Source organism: Podarcis muralis, chromosome 7, assembly GCF_964188315.1.
Source record: "Podarcis muralis chromosome 7, rPodMur119.hap1.1, whole genome shotgun sequence".
In the NCBI taxonomy this organism is placed as follows: domain Eukaryota; kingdom Metazoa; phylum Chordata; class Lepidosauria; order Squamata; family Lacertidae; genus Podarcis; species Podarcis muralis.
This window is the reverse complement of record NC_135661.1, coordinates 33680681-33700604: the sequence shown is the minus strand read 5'-3', so window position 1 is coordinate 33700604 and position 19924 is coordinate 33680681. Positions and strand designations below refer to the sequence as shown.

The 19924-nt window shown below is 41.4% G+C and overlaps 1 protein-coding gene across 2 annotated transcripts in view; it reads left to right on the top strand.

Moving 5' to 3' along the window:
- The window catches only part of NETO2 (neuropilin and tolloid like 2), a 39717-nt gene extending 20279 nt beyond the window's left edge, over positions 1 to 19438 (top strand). Inside the window, exons 2-9 of one of the 2 annotated variants that reach the window (XM_028740231.2) lie at positions 918 to 974; positions 2578 to 2718; positions 8764 to 9012; positions 10284 to 10307; positions 10423 to 10550; positions 12524 to 12752; positions 13946 to 14059; positions 16385 to 19438. In XM_028740231.2, coding sequence (XP_028596064.1) covers positions 918 to 974; positions 2578 to 2718; positions 8764 to 9012; positions 10284 to 10307; positions 10423 to 10550; positions 12524 to 12752; positions 13946 to 14059; positions 16385 to 16965 — 1523 coding nt within the window. In that variant the 3' untranslated portion in view covers positions 16966 to 19438. Of the gene's footprint in view, positions 1 to 917; positions 975 to 2577; positions 2719 to 8763; positions 9013 to 10283; positions 10329 to 10422; positions 10551 to 12523; positions 12753 to 13945; positions 14060 to 16384 lie in introns of both variants that reach the window. The other variant, XM_028740230.2, reaches the window with a different exon arrangement.
- Positions 19439 to 19924: the final 486 nt, after the last annotated feature.

The following is a 19924-nucleotide window of genomic DNA, read 5'->3' as shown; positions in this document are numbered from 1 at the left end:
AGCGGAGTCTGTAACCTGAAGTGTATGTAACCTGAGGTAGCACTGTAACTTACATTATATAACAGAAGAGCTATTACCAGAGTTTTTCCACACTTTATGAAAAACTTACTCTTCTAAAATATTGCCTTCTGTTCGTAATTTACTAAATATGAATGCTGAGCATTACCCGTGGACTAAAAAATGATACATAGTTGGGCCCATTTGGCTATATGGCAAAATTTTATAAGTGGGTTTTTCCAGTCATTGATCTGTCCAGCCATTACATGTATCTTTTTGGAGCTCTGGAAGCAGGAGGAGGACAAAACTGGAGTTGGTTGGCTCTGCTTGTCGTTGGCTCTGGTTCTGCCCATTGTGGGTTTTCCCTGTCTTCTGCCCTACCAGTCCCAATCAATGGGTACCAGCCACCACTGTCTCAGTAAGATTTCTCTTGGATGCTACAGTCATCAATTGGATGGCACAGCCATCAATAATCTCTTGGATGGAACAGCCATCAATAATGAATGTCTTTAATCCTTTTTATTATCAATGCTGATTATACAGGGCCATTTCTGTACAGAATTTGTTATTCAATGTGATTTGCTATTTAAAACACACACACACTGAATTAATCTCAGAAAGCGGTCTTAACTGAAGTATTGGCATAATAGCCAGAGGAATTTTACAGCACTGGTCCCTTTATTGGTTCAGAAAAACCCAACACTTAATGAAAATTAAGGTTGTAGTGGGGGGAGGGAGTTGTTTCGGTGATGAAATAGCTGAGGGATTTTACTTTGTGTTCCCTTCTAAATAAATATATTGATCCAGTTACTCTGAGATACCCAAACTTGCCTCACAGCATGGGTGTGAAGCTAAGATACAGCGCCTCCTGCTATATTTATAGATCTATGTTTTTTCCCCTGTTCTGTTTTTCTCACCAGTGTTCTTGATAACTATACTTGTCGTGGAAGGAATTGCTGTGGCCCAAAAGACTCAAGGTACTTCTCTGGAGAACGCTTGCTGTAATTACATGTCGGTACATTAAAAGTTTTACTTTGTAAAAAATGCAATTTTAAATGTTGTTCCTAGCTTATTATCCTTGTTAGTTAACTGACATTAAGCTGGAGGGACCCAATTCAGATGTTACAGGGAACTCTGGCTTAATGTGAACCAGGATCTCTGCACTGAAGCTGGTGCACAATGAGAAGAGTGGGGAGCTTGTGGCCACAGTGCATATCTGGGGTGGTTTTGTGACAAGCGCGACCATAGAGATTGAAGAACAAGAACTCTCAATTCAACACACGTTCACATGCATATTGTTGTTAAAGGCCTATGCTAATTAACTTTTTCGCAAGGCATTGCTCTGTGTGTTAATTGCTCCCCGAGTAAGAAGCATTCGTGGGGGGAAAGTCACTGCTGAGTAATTAGCACTTGGCTTGCTTTCTTGGAAATAAGTTGACATTTAAGCCTTTTTGCATGATGTTTATATGCATTATATGTACCTTTGCCTTCAAAGCTTCTGTCTTTGGGGAGGAAGAGCAGATTGCAGTCCCTTCCTGTAGAGAAAAGAAACAACTAGCTGAATTCTTAATTTTTGGATGGGGTTAATTTTTTTTCTAAAGGTGTGAGCATTCAAACGTGGAACATATACATTTTTTGAAATTCTAGAAATCTTTGAGGAATTGTCTAGGGAACAGAAGTCTCAGTTATGGGCACTGCTTACAACACTGCCCATTCTTTTCAGCATGCTGCCTTTCCACCTCTGAGCAACAGTATTTCCTCTGAGCGTCAGCATGGAGCGGAGTCTTTGCTCTGGCAATCTCGGAGCCCTTTCTGTGGGATCGGTCTAGCCCATGGGTAGGCAAACTAAGGCCCATGGGCCGGATCAGGTCCAATTATCTTCTGGATCCGACCCGCAGACGGTCCAGGAACCACCGTGTGGATCGCCATTCTTTCCCTCTTCCTCCCTCGGCGCTGGCACCTCCTCCCCTCCCTCCCTCCTCCTGACTTCTCTCCGCCCTGCCTAGAGGAGGAAGGGGGCTGGGCTTTGTTGGTGCCAGCAGCAGTGCTCGAGCGGCCGCCATTTTAAGCAGCCCCTCTCCGGAGCCCGTTTGCACTCTGCTCATCGTCCCTTCTCCGCTGCCGCCAGCCCCTGCCACTCACAAGACACAAGTGAGCAGCCACTGGGGCTCTTGGGGCTCTTGCATCATTTCCCCCCCCAAAATATTGTCCGGCCCCCGACAAGGTTTGAGGGACAGTGGACCAGCCCCCTGCTGAAAAAGCTTGCTGACTCCTGGGCCTTGAAGAGCAAACAGTTTTAAGAAACAAGCACTTTCCCTTTAGAGATATGCTCACATTTAGTGTGGTTTTGAGATCCTTGAGGAATTCGATCTTTGCTCATTCCGATTTAAACTGACCTTATCCTCACATCTCAGACTAATGGGTGGTTTTGGAACTTGGTTACGAACGAGATTTTACTCTTCTCTAAATGTCACAGACTTCGCACCAGTACCCAGAGCTTGCCTTTCTGAGGGGGATTGTTGTTTGTGGAGGTATCCTGGAATTATTATGAATTGTTTTCTTGTGTTTTCTTCTGAAAAGGTGGGCAGAATATTGGAGGTAACCGCTTAGCAACTACCCAGTGTAGCGACTGGGTACGGACAAGCAACGGAGGCCACTTCGCTTCACCAAACTTCCCTAATTTCTACCCACCCAACCAGGAGTGTGTCTATATTTTAGAAGGTATTGACATTGTTGTTTACATCTTTGTGTACTCCACTGATGGAAAGTATGCATGTTTAAAACATCTTAAGCACAACTTAGTGACATCTAAATAAAACAAAATCCAGAAAGCATTGGCAGGTGTCTGACAACACACCAGAGCCGCTGCCAGCCCAAGCTGGGAAAGAGGCACGTAGCTGCCGCCATGGCCTCATGTGCCTCTTTCCCCAGCTTGGGCTGGCAGTGGCTCGGGCTGTCCTCTTTTTTGTTCTACAAGATATGGCAGCCCTATTTTTACCTATTGTTAATTTTAATTATCTTGTGGACATTTTTAAATAACTCTTTATTAATAATTTTAATGTTTTGTTTCATATTTTTGTTAGCTGCATACAAGCAGTATACAATTTTGTTTAAATAAATAAATAGCAACTGCAGAACTTTGTCGTTCTCTCTTTCCCTGCTACCATCCAGTAGAAATTGCTTCTCTGAGGGCAGCTGAGGGCAGCATTTGCATTTCAGGGGGAGCTTCCATTGGTGCCAGTGAAGGGTTCCCTTGAAATATCAATACTACCTGTTCTAGCCAGACTATGATAGGGAGGGTGAGAGTTAAACTTCTAAACAGGACTAGAATAATTCATGGAAAGATGCGTTAATTATTCTCTCTAATACCCCAAGGAGATTATAGTGAGTATTCTGGAGGTGGGGATTAGAGTTTCAGAGGTTTCAAATATCTTTCAACAAATATTGATATCATTGGGAAGAAAACCAGGGAAACAACAGTCCAGGTATCTAGGCAACTATTGAGTAAATAAATCACTTGGACTCTAAATGAAAATACCACAAAGCATTAAACTAAGCAAGGGCAGTGGGTTTTTTTATCATTGCTACTATGTTGTCTGAGATACACATACATACATTATTCTCTACCGACTTCAAACACTGATACAGGAAAATACTCTTCATTCACATGCAGCCCCCATACCGCAATGAATCCCATAAAGAAAACACAACCATATCCGGATATCCAGTCACATTAAATCAGTTGTTGGCATTTGTCTGTCTCAAGAGACAATAGAGGAATGCACCATCAGGGCTAAAATCAGACCATTGAAGGGTTACAGCGCCTGCTGTGGCTATACGGGAGAGACATGTTTTATTGCAGCTGAGGCGGATAAAGATATCCAGTTTCAATGTTACAGGTGCACAATGGTTATGGTTTTTATGAAAATGAGCAGTGTGTTCTGGTCATTACTGTCTCCTCTGTTCCTCTCCCACTCCTCTTTACTACACTGAGTCAAATCCCAGAAAAGGCATTAGGAATGATGCTTGCACAAAGTTTTTGTTGCAAAGTAAGTTTGTGTGTGTTTTTTTTTTTAAGGATTGTTGTCTTGACCACAGAAAATCTTATCTTTCCACTGCAGGAAATAATGTGGAGAGACTGAGTTACAGCATCCTATGTATTTCTGGCATTAAGTGTGGCAGCACAGCTCATCTTTTCACAACAACCATTCCCTTTTCTTTCATGAAAGCACCAAAAATTGTACCCAAATGTGGACTAAATGCACTGTGATCATTTTCAGATATGGGGGCATGTTGTATTGCACATGTGTGCACGTGCCACATGACCTGGGCACCCAGAAGTGCATCATGCCAGGATGTGGCACGGGACCTCTCTAGAGCAGCCTTTTCTGCCAAAGTACAACCAGAGCAAGACCAGAAAGTAAGAATGCAACTGAATGTTGTAGGGGTTTTACCTGAACCAGGACAATGGAAGGACTTCCTTCATCAGACGGTAAAGGAGGACCATGCCTGATTTTTCATGTCTGAAGAAATCAAGATTCTCATTGCATCTCTAGCAGCCATGGAATGGTTTACCTGGCTGCTCCTTACAAATCGCACCTGCCTTGAGCCTGGGAAATCACATGTTACACCAATATCCCACACACTTACAGGATGCAGCATTGTATCATCATTTGCTGGGCGTGCAAAGATGACACCCTGGTCCAGATGGAATGTTCTGTCAGATATGGCTGATGTACCTCTAAGACTAGTGTACGGGCCCCATTTAACATTCCAGAAGAAACTATGCATACCATTTGAGAGGTTCATCAAACAGGTCTATAACCAAACAAACAGCTGGACTGATCTGGACAAGACAAGAAAAGAAAGAAGATGTTTGCAAAATGGAAACATCAGAAGCTGCCTTATACCAAATCAGACTATTGGTCCATCTAGCTTTGCATTGTCTATACTGACTGGCAGTGGCTTTCCAGGGTTTCAGGCAAGGGTCTCTCGCATCCCTACCTGGGACCTTCTGCAAAGCAGTTGCTCTGCCACTGAGCTTCAGCCTTTCCCTCTTTGTATGAACTAGGGTGAGCTTCTTTTGAGTAGCATGTAAAGAAGGAAGTCCACCATCGTGGTTGCATCAGTGGCAAGGCACTATTTTCAAGGCCTGCCCTTGCTTCCCCTATAAGCTAGGCTGGATTCAGATGGATGTTGGACTATTTGAGCCTTTCTGGACAATAATACCTTATCTTCCCTATGAACTGTCTTGTGACTGCATGAAAGGGGGTGGGAAGAGCTACAAGTGAAAAAAAGCTGGACTTATGCACTGCACTCTGCTCTTGTGAGGGGAAATGCTCCAACGATTCAGTTTGATCATCTGAAACAATCTTGGATCAGCACTAATTTTTAACAAATGAAAAACCGAAAACACTTTTTCACAACATTTTACCCAAATTTCTGCTTGATTCTATGACCCTGATACGCAACAAATAGACACATTACTTTGTGCATGTATATTATGCCCAAAATGTCTAAAAATTATAACTATATGATTGTCCAAAGCTATCCTTGTGTTTTTAATGACTTCCTTAACTGGAACTTCAAGAACGGTGTTCATATAATCTTATATTCACTATGTGTTGTACCATGCTCAAATATTGAATTGGCTGCGCATGTGCATCACCACACTGAGCCATATCTCAAAATGATCACAATGGATTAGTTCACATTTGGCATTTAAATGAAAAAGCATGTCTGTCACACCATTCACTGTGTTATACCATGCTCAATGGGCAGTGCATGCTTAAAAGTGTAATACCACAATACCCCATAATACTCATGATGCATTGGTCCACGTAGTGTGACTTTGGTGCTCATATGAAAAAGTACACAGTTGTTACGTGACTTTCTACTGTATGTGTTATATCATGCTCGAATTTATTGAATCAGTTGCACATGTCCCCCTTATATGAAAATGATTACTATGTATTCTTCCACATACGGTATAAATTTGGTACTTTTCTGGAACATTGTGAAAAAATAAATCTTATGTTGCCATACTAATATATTTATTGGTACGTGGGTGGCGCTGTGGGTAAAAGCCTCAGCGCCTAGGGCTTGCCGATCGAAAGGTTGGTGGTTCGAATCCCCGTGGCGGGGTGCGCTCCCGTTGTTCGGTCCCAGCGCCTGCCAACCTAGCAGTTCGAAAGCACTCCTGGGTGCAAGTAGATAAATAGGGACCGCTTACTAGCGGGAAGGTAAACGGTGTTTCCGTGTGCGGCTCTGGCTCGCCAGAGCAGCGATGTCACGCTGGCCACGTGACCCGGAAGTGTCTCCGGACAGCGCTGGCCCACGGCCTCTTGAGTGAGATGGGCGCACAACCCTAGAGTCTGTCAAGACTGGCCTGTACGGGCAGGGGTACCTTTACCTTTACCTTTTAATATATTTATTAATGTTATAATTATATAGAATTTGGTCATTCGTCTCCATGTTATTTCCTGCTGTGGAATAATGGGTTTTCTGGTCAGTGAGTTGTTCCTTTAAATAAATAAATGAAAACCTGAAAACAAAGCGCACTTTCCACATTGTAACAAAACAGAACAAAAAGTGCAAACTTTGCTTTTTACAGTATCTATCTCCAAAGCTGTATGTGCAAACCAGCACTTGTGGTTTGTTTGAGAGCTTCTGTTAGAATGTGAAAAGTGAACAGTAAGCCAAAAACAAACCCTGGCTTCCCCTCATGTTTGGAGAGAAACAACCTGCAAGCACTGGTTCACAGACAACCCTAAGCCAGCTTCTGGTTTGTTTCCAACATGGTGTGGCTAAGGAGAATGGGGGAGAAGCAGATGTGACTTGTCAAGAGTAGCTTCCTGGCATATGGGTTACTGTTGCTTACCAGCAGGGGAAGAGATGAAGCAGCAAGGGGGACAGTGAAGTGCAAACATACCAGCAGAGCAAATCCAGTGCTCATGCTGGTTCGTTTGCACCATGCTGAACCTCCCCACTGCCTCTCCCCTTTCCTTTCTGAGAAACAACAACAACCCACCTGCTAGGAAGCGAGTGCCCTACCCAGCGAGCCACTTCTGGGGTGGAGTGAAGTGGGCACTAATGAGCAGCATACCCCAGCACACTGTGCTCATTTATTTTTAACTATGGTTTAATGTGATGCACAAACTGGGCCTTTCTTTGAAGATACAAAGGTGGATACCAGGAGGTTCGTTAGGATTTTTCCAAGCTGCGTCAGGCAAACCAAAGAAGAACAATGGCCTGGCTTCAATTCCCATAGACAGCTAAATGTCATATTCCCAAAGTAAAATGTGTGGTGTCGCTTTTCTGAGCTTTCATACAACACAGAAATGAAGTGTTTCAGAACTTAATAGCTTCAGCATTGGAGGAGGGAGTGAAACATGTATTGCAGAGCTAGAAAAACTGCCTTCCCTCTACAACCTCAACCTCCCATGCTCTATAATATGAAGAAGTTTTATTAGAGGAAAAAAGCAAAAGGCAATTTTGTCCTGCACCAGGAACACACATATACACCATGAGATGCAGCAATAAAGTGATCAGGTTTAAGCCTGGAAGCATATATTGTACAGCAGGAGAAAGTACCAAGAGGATACTTTCTGTAAGCAGCTCCAGGAAGCACTACAAAGTCAGTTGGAACCCTAAACAAGAACAGTTTTGTTAGGGGCTGGAAATGCACTGTAACATTTTGTTGCGGTTTCCCACTTGTCAGCAGTGGGGAGTTGCAAAATGGAGCCCCCATGTTCAGAGACAGTGTATCTCTAAAGTGGGAAAGAAAGCATGGAATGGGCATAATCTTTTAATGATCTGCTGATGACTTTCCCAAAAGCAAGTTGTTAATAATACTAAATACAAGAGTAGACCCAGTTGGTAGTGTGAAAGACCACCAAGCAGAAGTTAATCAGGTCTGGCCCTAGATGGGAAAGTGTCTGGGAAAACTCTTCATGTACTGTACCACCCTGGGTTCAATGATGGTGTATTTACAGGTATATAATGAATATAGCATGCCAGTACTGGATGAAATGGTACAGCCTATCTAACTGTGCGTTCTTGCATTCAGCTTTTTCTTCCAGAGATGTTTACATCCTCCACCTTGCTGAACATTGCAATCTCATATTGAAACTGACACTTGAATGAGTCAGTATTTTGGAAGAAATCTTGAATTTCAGGCTGGCATGAACCTGCAATATAAACCAAGTGCTTTAATCAGAGTAATATCCTAGGTATTAGGTTTATTTCTGTTGGTTGCTGGCTTGGTTACTTTGTTGCATAAATTGATGAGGTTTTGTTCTGTGTGTGTGTGTTTTTTGCAGCCTTATGAATTATTCATGTAAAATAGGTTAAAAATGTGCAAATAGGTGTGTGTTTTTTAGAAAGTTACTGTGTGTTTTTTTCTTTTTAAGGATTTCAGCATGGGACAAATTCCAGAACGAAAACATCAAATCTAGAGGCAACCAACTCATAGCGCTCATGTGTCTCTAACACATGTGTCATTTGTGTGCATGTTCTGGATAATGTTTAGGCTGCAATCCTGTGCCCAATTAGCTAAAACCATTGAAGTCAGTCAGACTTAACATCTGTGTAGGCATCTTAAATTCTGTTTGTGAAGATCTATATTTATATTCATGCTAGGACTGCAATACCAATTAACTCCACACCTATGCTGAGAAATACAAAACTTCACGTCTTTCTGGAAATTGTTTTAATTCATTGTTGCTGAAAGTTATATTGATCTAGATTGTTTTTACTCTGTCACAGCTGCCCCACGGCAAAGAATAGAGCTAACCTTTGATGAACCATACTACATAGAGCCTTCATTTGAATGTCGATTTGATCACCTCGAAGTTCGAGATGGACCTTTTGGTTTCTCCCCACTCATTGATCGCTACTGTGGTCTAAAAAGCCCTACTCTAATTAGGTCAACAGGGAGATTTATGTGGATAAAGTTTACCTCAGATGAAGAACTAGAAGGACAGGGATTTAAAGCAAAATATTCATTCATACCAGGTAAAAAAAAATATGCTTTTTCTTTCTTTGCCTGTTGGAGATTCTGCCCAACTGGTGTTGAATTTAGTTCAATATTAACCCAATATATTTTGCTCAGAATTGGTTATTGTTGAAGGCTGCATATAAAAATCATGAGCAGAACTTTCTCTTTAATGTTCTTGTGCTCATGACTACAGGAGGGTAAACGCAGCTATCCAGTTTCAAATGTCAGAAGCAGAGATTTCAAACCAAGATTGTGAATGACAGGGTGCCTTGTAGGCCTTGAAACTTAAAATCATCCTTAAATGGGGAAATTATCTGTCTCTTGTTCATTCAATCACTCCACGTACACATGTGGAAACTGGCATTTTATATATAAATCCACACACCATGAAGATATGATTAGAGTTGCGTGCATGTTCATTCCCCTTTCAAAGCTACAATTCCCAGAGTTCCCTGGGAAGAGGGACTGGTGGTTAAACCACTCGGTGAATTGTAGGTCTGGGAGGAGAATAGGGGCCTCCTAACAACTCTTGGCACCCTTTACAAATGACAGCTCCCAGAATGCTTTGGGGGAAGCCATGACTGTTTGGAGTCATATTATAGAGCTTGAAATGTAAGGTACATATGGTACTGAGTGATAAGGAACCTGTCTCCCCTCAGTTCAGTGTACCATATTATTATTTTTTGGGGATGCGGGTGGCGCTGTGGGTTAAACCACAGAGCCTAGGATTTGCCGGTCAGAAGGTCGGTGGTTTGAATTCCCGTGACGGGGTGAGCTCCCGTTGCTCAGTCCCTGCTCCTGCCAACCTAGCAGTTCGAAAGCATGTCAAAGTGCAAATAGATAAATACGTACTGCTCCGGCGGGAAGGTAAATGCCGTTTCCGTGTGCTGCTCTGGTTTGCCAAAAGTGGTTTAGTCATTCTGGCCACAAAGCTGTATGCCAGCTCCCTCGGCCAATAAAGCGAGATGAGCACCGCAACCCCAGAGTCATCTGCGACTGGACCTAATGGTCAGGGGTCCCTTTACCTTTACCTTTAACAACTCTTGGCACCCTTTTCAAATGACAGCTCCCAGAATGCTTTGGGGGAAGCCATGACTGTTTCGAGTCATATTATAGAGCTTGAAATGTAAGGTACATATGTTACTGAGTGATAAGGAACCTGTCTCCCCTCAGTTCAATATCCTAGTGTACCATATTATTATTATTTTGGCATCTAGAAGGTCCTTCTTTCTGTTTCAACCTTCAGCTCTCCCAGGCCAATCATTATGTTTTTTCTTCTTCATTACAGATCCTGACTTCACATACCTAGGAGGTATTTTAAATCCCATCCCAGGTCTAGTATTGCAGTACTAATCTCTTTTGCATATTAGATTTTTAAATTTCTCTTACCTTTAATTTGACAGCACATTGTGTCTGCCTCACTTTAGATTGCCAGTTTGAGCTCTCGGGGGCTGATGGGATTGTGCGCTCCAGTCAGGTGGAACAAGAAGAGAAAACAAAGCCTGGGCAGGCTGTTGACTGCATATGGACCATCAAGGCCACTCCAAATGCCAAGGTGGGCCCTCCAAATCATTCACTGTGTAATGAGCTCTCAAGTCATTAGTAACTGGGAATGGCCATTAGTAATGGTTTGCATATTGCGTCTCGTTCATTTAAATTAATTACCTGTTGGTGGTAATGAGAAACCAAGACAGATGTTGGTTTCACAGACTGCTTCTGGTGCACACAAAAAGTGTTACTTTTCCAGATCCAATCTGCACCATTCTGCTGTTTAGAAACCAACCATTATTGGTTGTGGGGGTCAAAAGATGGATATAAATATTTGAATATGGTTTCTTCCAACTTGGCTCCAATGTCTGATTTATTTTTCCTCTTCGGCGTTACTATTCTTTATATTTAACATAAGTGTTGCTCCAAATGCATGGAAATCGTATTCTTTTATCAGGAAAATCCCTTTGCTACGGGGCCAGGCCAAGGCCAGCAGACCCATGAGGTGGGATGAGGCAGTCACCTCAGGTGGTGGATCTACCCACAACCACTGCTGCCTACCTCTTTTTACTCCCCAGGCTACCATGCATGCCAATGGGGGGCATTTTTAGTTTTGCCTAGGGCAGCAAAACACCCTGGGCCTAGCCCTGGGCCATGCTTACAAGACAACTTACTCAGTTTAAAATACTATGCTGCGCAACATATTGGAAACTATTCATCAGTGCTTTAATGGACACCACTGTTACATTTTGTAACCGAATATTTCTATCCAAACTTAAGAAGCTTTGCTAGGTAGCTCCTAAATTACATAAAATCTCATGGAATCTGGTTGGGCCAGGGTGGTTCTGCTATAGTTTTAATTTGTTTTATGATTCAGATCTATATTTTAATATTGCAGATTGTTGACTATTTGAGGGCACAACAAAATAGTCTTCACATTTACCAAATTGCATGCCTTGTTGTGTTATGTCAGGTTAAAGAAGACTGTAACCAGTCTAGCTTCAATATGCTTATTCAAATCTTGGCATCTTTTTCTAGTTGACACCACAATGCATCTTCTCTACACAAGCCTATGATGGGAAATTATTTTCTTGGTTAACATTCAATAACATCTCCACCCAATCTGTGGTTAAACTTGCAGATTAATTTGAAAAGGGCTTGATGCTGTGCATAAGTTTTCCCACAATTTAGATACCCAGAACTAGGTAGGACCATGACAACAGCATGCACATACATCCATAAACGTTCGCTGGTGCTTTTGTTTTGCTCTGTTTTGTTTTTTTAAAAAAAACTATTTAAGAGCAGTGCATAAAGGAATATAAACAATATACTTGCTGTTCACATTGATTTGTGAATCTTAAAGCACTGTAAGCTATTGACATCGCAGCTTGTATTCCCTCCCAATTCATCTATATTTGAAATATCTGATGCTTATTTATAAATTTCATTGAATATTGCTGGAATGCATATCTTCAGTTCTGCGCTTATTGAATTGAATTATCTTCCTAACTCGCAGCGCTTTGATTGGATTATTTATGGTGTATCAAGCTCTAAGTTTGTCAGGATTCAAAATGCTACTGGGCTTATCTTGCTAAGGTTTGGGACCATGTGTTTTAGCACTTTAGGGCTAAAATTCCATCTGGAAATAAATATCCATCTAATAACCAGACAGTACCACTGACAGGTATGCATGTAAATGCAGATGTGACTAGGTGAGTTAATGCTGTGAATCGTTTCAGGAAAATATATTTATTCTGTTTGTCTGCAAAAGTACCACGTTTATTTAAGCATGGAATGGCTGTTAGTCACTATTTTTAAAAAAATCAGGCTTATTATGAGAATGGCGGGGTAAGGAGTATAGCTGGAAATTGCAAGTTTATATTTATATATGCCTAAAATATATTTACAAGCTGTTTGCGCCTTTCATCTAAACGAAATGTGTAAACTTTTAAAATCGAAAATAATGTTTGCATATTTGGCTTGTAGTTTTTTTATTATTATTACTTCTTTTAAAAGCTTTCCCCTGCCCCTTACCAACAGATATATTTGAGGTTTCTAGACTACCAGATGGAACATTCAAATGAATGCAAGAGAAATTTTGTGGCTGTGTATGATGGGAGCAGTTCTATCGAAAACCTGAAAGCAAAGTTTTGCAGCACGGTGGCTAATGATGTGATGCTGCAGACCGGAATTGGGGTGGTACGAATGTGGGCCGACGAAGGCAGTAGATTGAGCAGGTTCAGAATGCTCTTCACATCATTCGTGGACCGTAAGTGTACTGTAATGCATTCTTTTAGGAAATATGGCAAAATATTGTTTAGAACTTTAAACTCAGAGCTGTTTGCTGTTTACTCCATGAATGCACGGAATTGACAACGACTGCTTACAGACACTACTTTTGCTATATATTAGTGGGTGACTCCAAACCATATAAAATATCATGTAAGGCTCATCAGCTGGAATCTTTTAAGAGAAGGCGATTGCGAGATTCAGATGTCGTTTGCAAGCTTTGCCTTGCTATAGAACAGCTACACTTCTACAGTGTTGTGTTCTCTCTTTAGAGCGGGGCGGTTGACCTCTGTGTTTGGAAAAGTCCTGTTCCTTTATTTGTGGCAGAACTGCAGGATGAATAATTAATGTGGCTTTTAGAGTATAGAAGGAAACAGGGTTTCTTCTTTAACAGATTGGGCATTTTGAAACTGGAAGTCTATCTGAAATCATTGACCGCTTTGATCTAAATCTAGTTTTCAGTGCAGTCTCCTGGAAACTTCGGAGTCACTGCCTTCCTTAAACTAAGTCTCATGGTTAAGAACAGCTGGAAATAGCAAGAAGTGTAATTAACTTTAAATTGCATTAATGTGATACCTAATTGGTTGTTGACCTTAATAATCAGCTTTACACTTTAAGCCTCAATAAACAACAAGGCAAAAAGTGTTATAATTTAGAGAATATGACTCATAACTAAAAGCATGGGCCATTTTCAACCACTGACTAGGCTGGGGAAAGCACAGTAAAGAAAAATGCTAGAACACTTGTATTTACAACAAAATAACCCTCAAAATAAACGCCACCCAAAGGTCATTGCCGGGGTGAGAGGGTAGAATAGCGCTGATATGCTGCTTTGAATAAATACTCTGTGTGCTTGTGTATGATTGACGCTGTACTTTAGTAGTCACAGCTGTGGGATTATTATGAATGTGCCACTTTGTAGCATGCAGAAGACTTCTTTCTTCCTTAAATTCTAAGTCCAGTTATGAAGCTACCAGTGTTTTATTTGGGGGGGGGTTGGGGGTACTCAAGGGTACCTTCCCCCCCTCACTGGTTAAAAGTGTGGCACTTACTGTAACAAGTTCATGGAGAGTACCGGCACCCTTTTTCCTAGAAGAAAAGCACTGGAAGTGACTATCTATCTATCACTCTTAAGTTTGGGTAACTCATAACTCTTTTCCCCTTCCTTCATAGCCCCCTGCTCAGGCAGCACATACTTTTGCCATAGCAACATGTGCATCAATAATTCTTTAGTCTGCAACGGCATTCAAAACTGTGCATACCCATGGGATGAGAACCACTGCAAAGGTGAGTGTGTGTTGCTATGAGGGGCAACTGGGGCTGCCTGGTTTGTGCCTTCTGATTTCCCCTATCTCTCAAAGGTCAGGTTCTGAGACCAAAATACTACGGTGGTACCTTGGTTTACAAACTTAGTCTGTTCCGCAAGTCTGTTCTTAAGCCAAAGCATTCTTAAACCAAGGCATGCTTTCCCATAGCAGCGGGGGATTCAATTTACAAGTGGAACACACTCAAAAGGAAGCAAAACAGGTTCTGCTTCCAAGGCAATGTTCACAAACACCTACTTCCGGGTTTGCAGCGTTCTTAATCCAAGTTGTTCATAAACTAAGCTGTTCTTAAACCAAGGTACTACTGTATAAGCAAAAAAATAAAATAAAATTTAATAGAATTATTCTCTCTAATGGCGATCAGCCTACCTAAACTTTATAAGGCAAAGTGCACATTAAACTTGAAGTGCAGTTCTGGATTATTTATGTATTAAGCTGCATTTTCTAGCTTGGTATCAATTGTGACTTATTTCTTCACCTTGAAGCACCTTCATTTGAGTTAGTAACCATACAGATGCACTTACTGTGCAACACTATATCTCTCTGCTCACGGTGACTCGGTTTCCTGTTTTATAGCTTAACAAAAATAAATCAGTCGCAGACCAGCTCTGGATCATTTACAACACTCTTTCTTCCTAACGAACCTCCAGCTTGCTAGCATGAATCAATCCTAGTCGGGGTGGCCTTTTTACCAACAATTCTCTAGGCAACAATTATGATGCTTCTGTATATGTTGCCTGTGTCCTTTCAGTTCAGAAATCTGTTCTAGCGTTTGTTGCGTGGCTGGAGCCAAAGACCATCCTCTGGGCTGAAATAAATTACTATTCATATTTTGTCTGTAGATGTGAATGGACTTTTCTTTTTAATACCCAAGAGATAATAATGTCACTATACCCCTTCTGAATATCTTATTTTATTCATGCTCATGCCTCTTGCCATACAGAAGAATGACCTTTTCTTCTAAAGCTTGCTTTTCCACCCCTTTCTCTCTTTAAGTAGCTAGATATATAAAATTACTGCAATCCGCTAGTGCCATCTTGTGTGCTTTCATATGAAGTGCTCACATCACTTTATGGTTTTTGTCACGTGGTGTTAACTTTTAGCGCTTCAGGTTGTGTCCCATCTCTTCCCCCAACCCTCCAGTCATCAAAACAAAGATAAAAGGAGGAGAGGGCTGTCTGTGGCTACTAGCCATGATGGCTTCCAGGGTTAGAGGCAGCAATGTTTCTGAATGCCAGGAAATCATGGGGGAGGGGGGAGTGCTCTTGTACTCTGTCATGAAATTCTACTCCATATTGATCCAGAGTAGATTCCAATGTATAGTTAGCAGAGTAACAACTTAAACATGTTGCAGGATTCCCCAAAAAATAGACCAGAGGTAATTAATATTTCATCCAGCAGAGCTTTACTGCTACTGAAGGCAAATGAGCATAATGGTCGCAAATCCAATACAATCGGGATTGGCACTGTCCTTAAGAAATCCAGTTGCAGCAGACTTAACTTAAACTTACAATAACTTACAATACGTCTAAACCTTAACACTATATACAGAACACCACATCAGAAAGAAAAGAGATAGAAAGAGAAGGTGAAACCCAGGCTCCTTCTGGCCCTACTTTTATAGTCAGCATGACCTTGCCTGAAAGAGATAACAGAGCCAGTTTAAGTCAGCTGTACTCAGCTTCTCTGAAGGCATAACCTAAACATCATAAACCTTCTGCTTGTTTCTTTCACACAGAGAAGCTTCTTGAATTAATTATAATAGGGAAGCTCAGATCAATACTTTCTGCACTAAGAAATGCAAACTGACATACTCCAACCATTCTTCTTGGGTTCCCACAGACACCTGCTTGTCCACTGCAAGAACAGGATACTGGCCAATATGGGCCCATGGCCTGATCCAGAAGGCTCTGCATGTATTCTTATGTAGCGTTGCCCTCATAGTTAGTTGCCCTGCTTGCGACCATAATCTCCCACATAAGCAACTCCTATGTAAATAAAACAAGTGAAGAAGTTGTAGCTGGTAGAAGCTGCACAAAGAACTTGTTAAGTTTTAGAATTCCTGGGTGAAGACTACTCTGCTCCACACCAGTGCAACCGTGAGGAAACAGGGGGAAAGGTAGCAGATAAAACATGTAAAACAGCTCAGTAGCAAAAGCTGGATTTTTAAAAAAGCAGAGTGCAGGGTTTTCTCCCTCTCTGTTGGGTGACGGACTTAATATTGTCATATGACAGTCTTAATGTTGCTTGTTGCTGCTTCGTTCCACTTTTCTTTTCTTTTTTTTAGAAAAGAAAAAAACAGGGCTGTTTGAGCAAATCACCAAAACCCATGGGACAATAATTGGGATTACTTCAGGAATCGTCTTGGTCCTTCTCATCATCTCGATCCTGGTGCAGGTCAAGCAGCCCCGCAAGAAGGTGATGGCCTGCAAAACCACGTTCAACAAAACCGGTTTCCAGGAGGTTTTTGACCCACCTCATTACGAGCTCTTCTCACTGAGGGACAAAGAGATCTCCGCCGACTTGGCCGACCTGTCTGAAGAACTTGAGAACTACCAGAAAATGAGACGCTCCTCAACAGCTTCGAGGTGCATCCATGACCACCACTGTGGCTCCCAAGCCGCAACTGTAAAGCAAAGCAGGACCAACCTCAGTTCCATGGAACTTCCTTTCCGCAACGATTTTGCACAACCTCAGCCAATGAAGACCTTCAATAGCACTTTCAAAAAAAGTAGCTATACCTTCAAACAGGCTCACGAGTGTCCAGAGCAGGTGATAGAGGACAGAGTGATGGAAGAGATCCCTTGCGAAATCTACGTGAGGGGTCGAGAGGACGCTGCTCAAGGCTCATTATCAATGGACTTCTAATCTGCTTTTGAAGGTGAAATGGGTGTGTGTAAATATTATATAAATATAATGTATGTGAATGTACAAAAATGTACCATACGGAATTCGATGGAGACATGTGTATTCATTCTTTTTTTCCTTTTTTTTTTAGCTCATTTATTTTAGGGTTGTTGTTTTTCTTTCCCCCTGAAAGAAAACTCTTCATAAATAATTTTTTCCTTGTGAACTGCCCATCTGCTTGGAGAACAGAATAACAGGTTTTGCATGAGGCTTCACACACACAAACACAAAGATATAAATTAGTGTATACTCTCTCCCTTGCTTCATTCCTGCAGGTTCTTGGTCTTCAAGTCAAAAGCTTAATTACTCCAATAATAATAAAAAATAAGTGGGTACAACACCATATAGCTTAACATCGAAAGCAGTTATCATATTTGTCAAATTGTAGCTAGAGTTATTGTGTTAAGTGCCAATTAAGACTCAAATGAGTTACACTGCATTCCATCTGGTTCATCTTGTCTAATTTTTATATCGCTGCCTTTTTAATTACTGACTCCTTAAAGCCCAGTCCTAAGGCTTTCTATGCCAGCAAATAATTGTATACTGCCGGCTGCTTCTGGTGACAATGGGACAAGATTTTAAGGACATCATACCAGCACAAATATTCAAGACCTCCAAGTTCTGTGGGGGAAATGAATGAAATGGGTTTCTTGCCTTTTAAAAGCGTTTTAATTTTATCTTTGAACTCAGTTCGTTTAGGAAAATCAAGTTTTTTGTCTTTGGCAGACAAAATCCATTGGTAATTTCAGCATCACACCAAATCTCTAGTTGTGTTAACATCCTATCATGCACTGATAGCACTTCGTGCTAAGCACAGGTAAGACATCACCACCACACTTGTTTGATGGTTATCAGAAAAATGTGTCAACGTTTAGACTATGACTTGTATTATCTTCTTGCAGCAATACATCAGGGATTTCGAAAACTGCTGAAAGGCAATTTCTGCCATATTAACATGGTGCAAACGTTATTGTTGCAGGTACTTAACTGTGAAAGAATATTGGCCCGTGTCTTTCAAAAGATTTGCAGCAATGTTGGTGTCCTAAAGCAGTCTGAGCATTCTTCCCGCACATGTCGTTGGTGGAATAAATAGCTTTTGCTTTCTTTTGGTGATGCAGGTTGTTGAGAAATACATTTCCCCCTTGTGTTGCAAGAATTCAGATTACTCTGTATGGCAGAGCTGAGCCAAGCCCTAGGCCAACTTTTTTATGATGTGTGTATTACATGAACACTATTTAAATTCATTACAAATTGTGTGGAATGCCTACTTACAAGTTAGATGCAAATGCCTTTATGAGGCTTTCCTCTGCAGGAACCTTGGTACCCTTGTTGTTGGAAGGTTATCCAGTGCCACAATACCCAGGCTTCCGTGACCATCTTCAAAGGCAAAAAGTGTTAACCTGCGATTGGTTACCATCCATTGAGCTCTTTCCCCACAAGTAGCATTGGTTACTAGTCAGTCCAAGCCATCAAAGCCCAGATGCCAACATGAATAAAATATTGGGGGGGGGGAGCAGGTAAGCCCAACCCCACATGACCACATGATACAGTGTATGCACACCATTTGGATGGCAATACCCATCAACTTTTTTGGGGGGTGACCCCCCCCAAATATTTTATTGGGTGGGCCAAAGGGACCTCAGCCCCTAGGAGTTGGCTCCTATGCCATATGCTAATCTATAGAAATTGTAATGCAAAACATCTATTCTCTCTACTTGTTGCCTCTCAGAAAAGAACCTGAGATGATGTTGGACTTCAGTTCCCATCAGCCCCAACCAGCAGGGTTGATGGTCAGGGAAGATAGGCATTCTAGTCCAACAACATCTGGAGGGCCACAAGTTTGTTACTGCTGCTCTAGACACAAGGTGTTCTCTCTATCCATTAGAGAGAAGGTTCTTTGAAGAATGTGGCTTGGTCAGGGGCTAGACTAGGACACACAAATCCCACTTCTCTAGTGTCTTTGTCCTGCCTTGTCCTGTCATGGAATATTGTAAGTTGTGCTCCTTGACTTTAGGCCAAGGTCTGTTCGCAGGTCAGGCTGAAGAAAGAAGTATCACTTCACATTTTTGTAATATATTCTTAACTCTACAGGTATGGCTTCCATATTTTTATGATCAAATGGTTTATAAATGGAACTCTCCAACTTTTCTTAGACTTTGATATAACTCGACACTGTATGACCTATGTCTGCCACTCAAGCACCTGTACAGCAAACTGATTATCAGTGTGCATGTTAACAGCTATGAACTGCAGTGTTGCTACTTGTGAAGAACACCTGGTTTCTTTACCATCTAGCCTTTTATAAATCCACAGGTTTCTTAAGCTTTCTTTGTTTACATATCTGTTTTTCACTAAATGTGACCTTGCAACTCTGAGCCAATGGGCAATACCCTGTATTTTAAAAAAATGTATGATAAAGGAAAGTTACAAATTATTTGTTGTACTGACTTGCAGGCTGCTGTGTAACTGTAAGATACTTGCAATTCAAGTACTTGTGTTTTAAGACTACTGGGATTTTGTAAAGGTAAAGCGTAACAACTCAAGTCTTTAGTTTAGGGCATTCAGCTATTGCTGTTTTCCCCAAAACAAGAATGACCAAATAATTAGTTTTGTTCTTCTAGGAAAAAACTTGGTCACGGTTACTGTTCGGAATAATACAGTCCTAAAAATAGCATCATTCAGAAACGATTGCACAAAGATGTACAGCAAGGGTTTTTCACACAAGCAAGGGTAGTACCTTCAGCATTCAGTGCAATAAGCACACACTATTTTGGTCATATTCTTTAGTGCAAAATAATCCCAAAGTGACTTCAACTTTCGGGCTCTGATATCTTGCTGGGTACAAGATTTTTAAACAGTGGGATTTTTAAATAGTGCTACTTTTGCAATCAACTGAGCCAAAGTAGACGTGACATGGTCA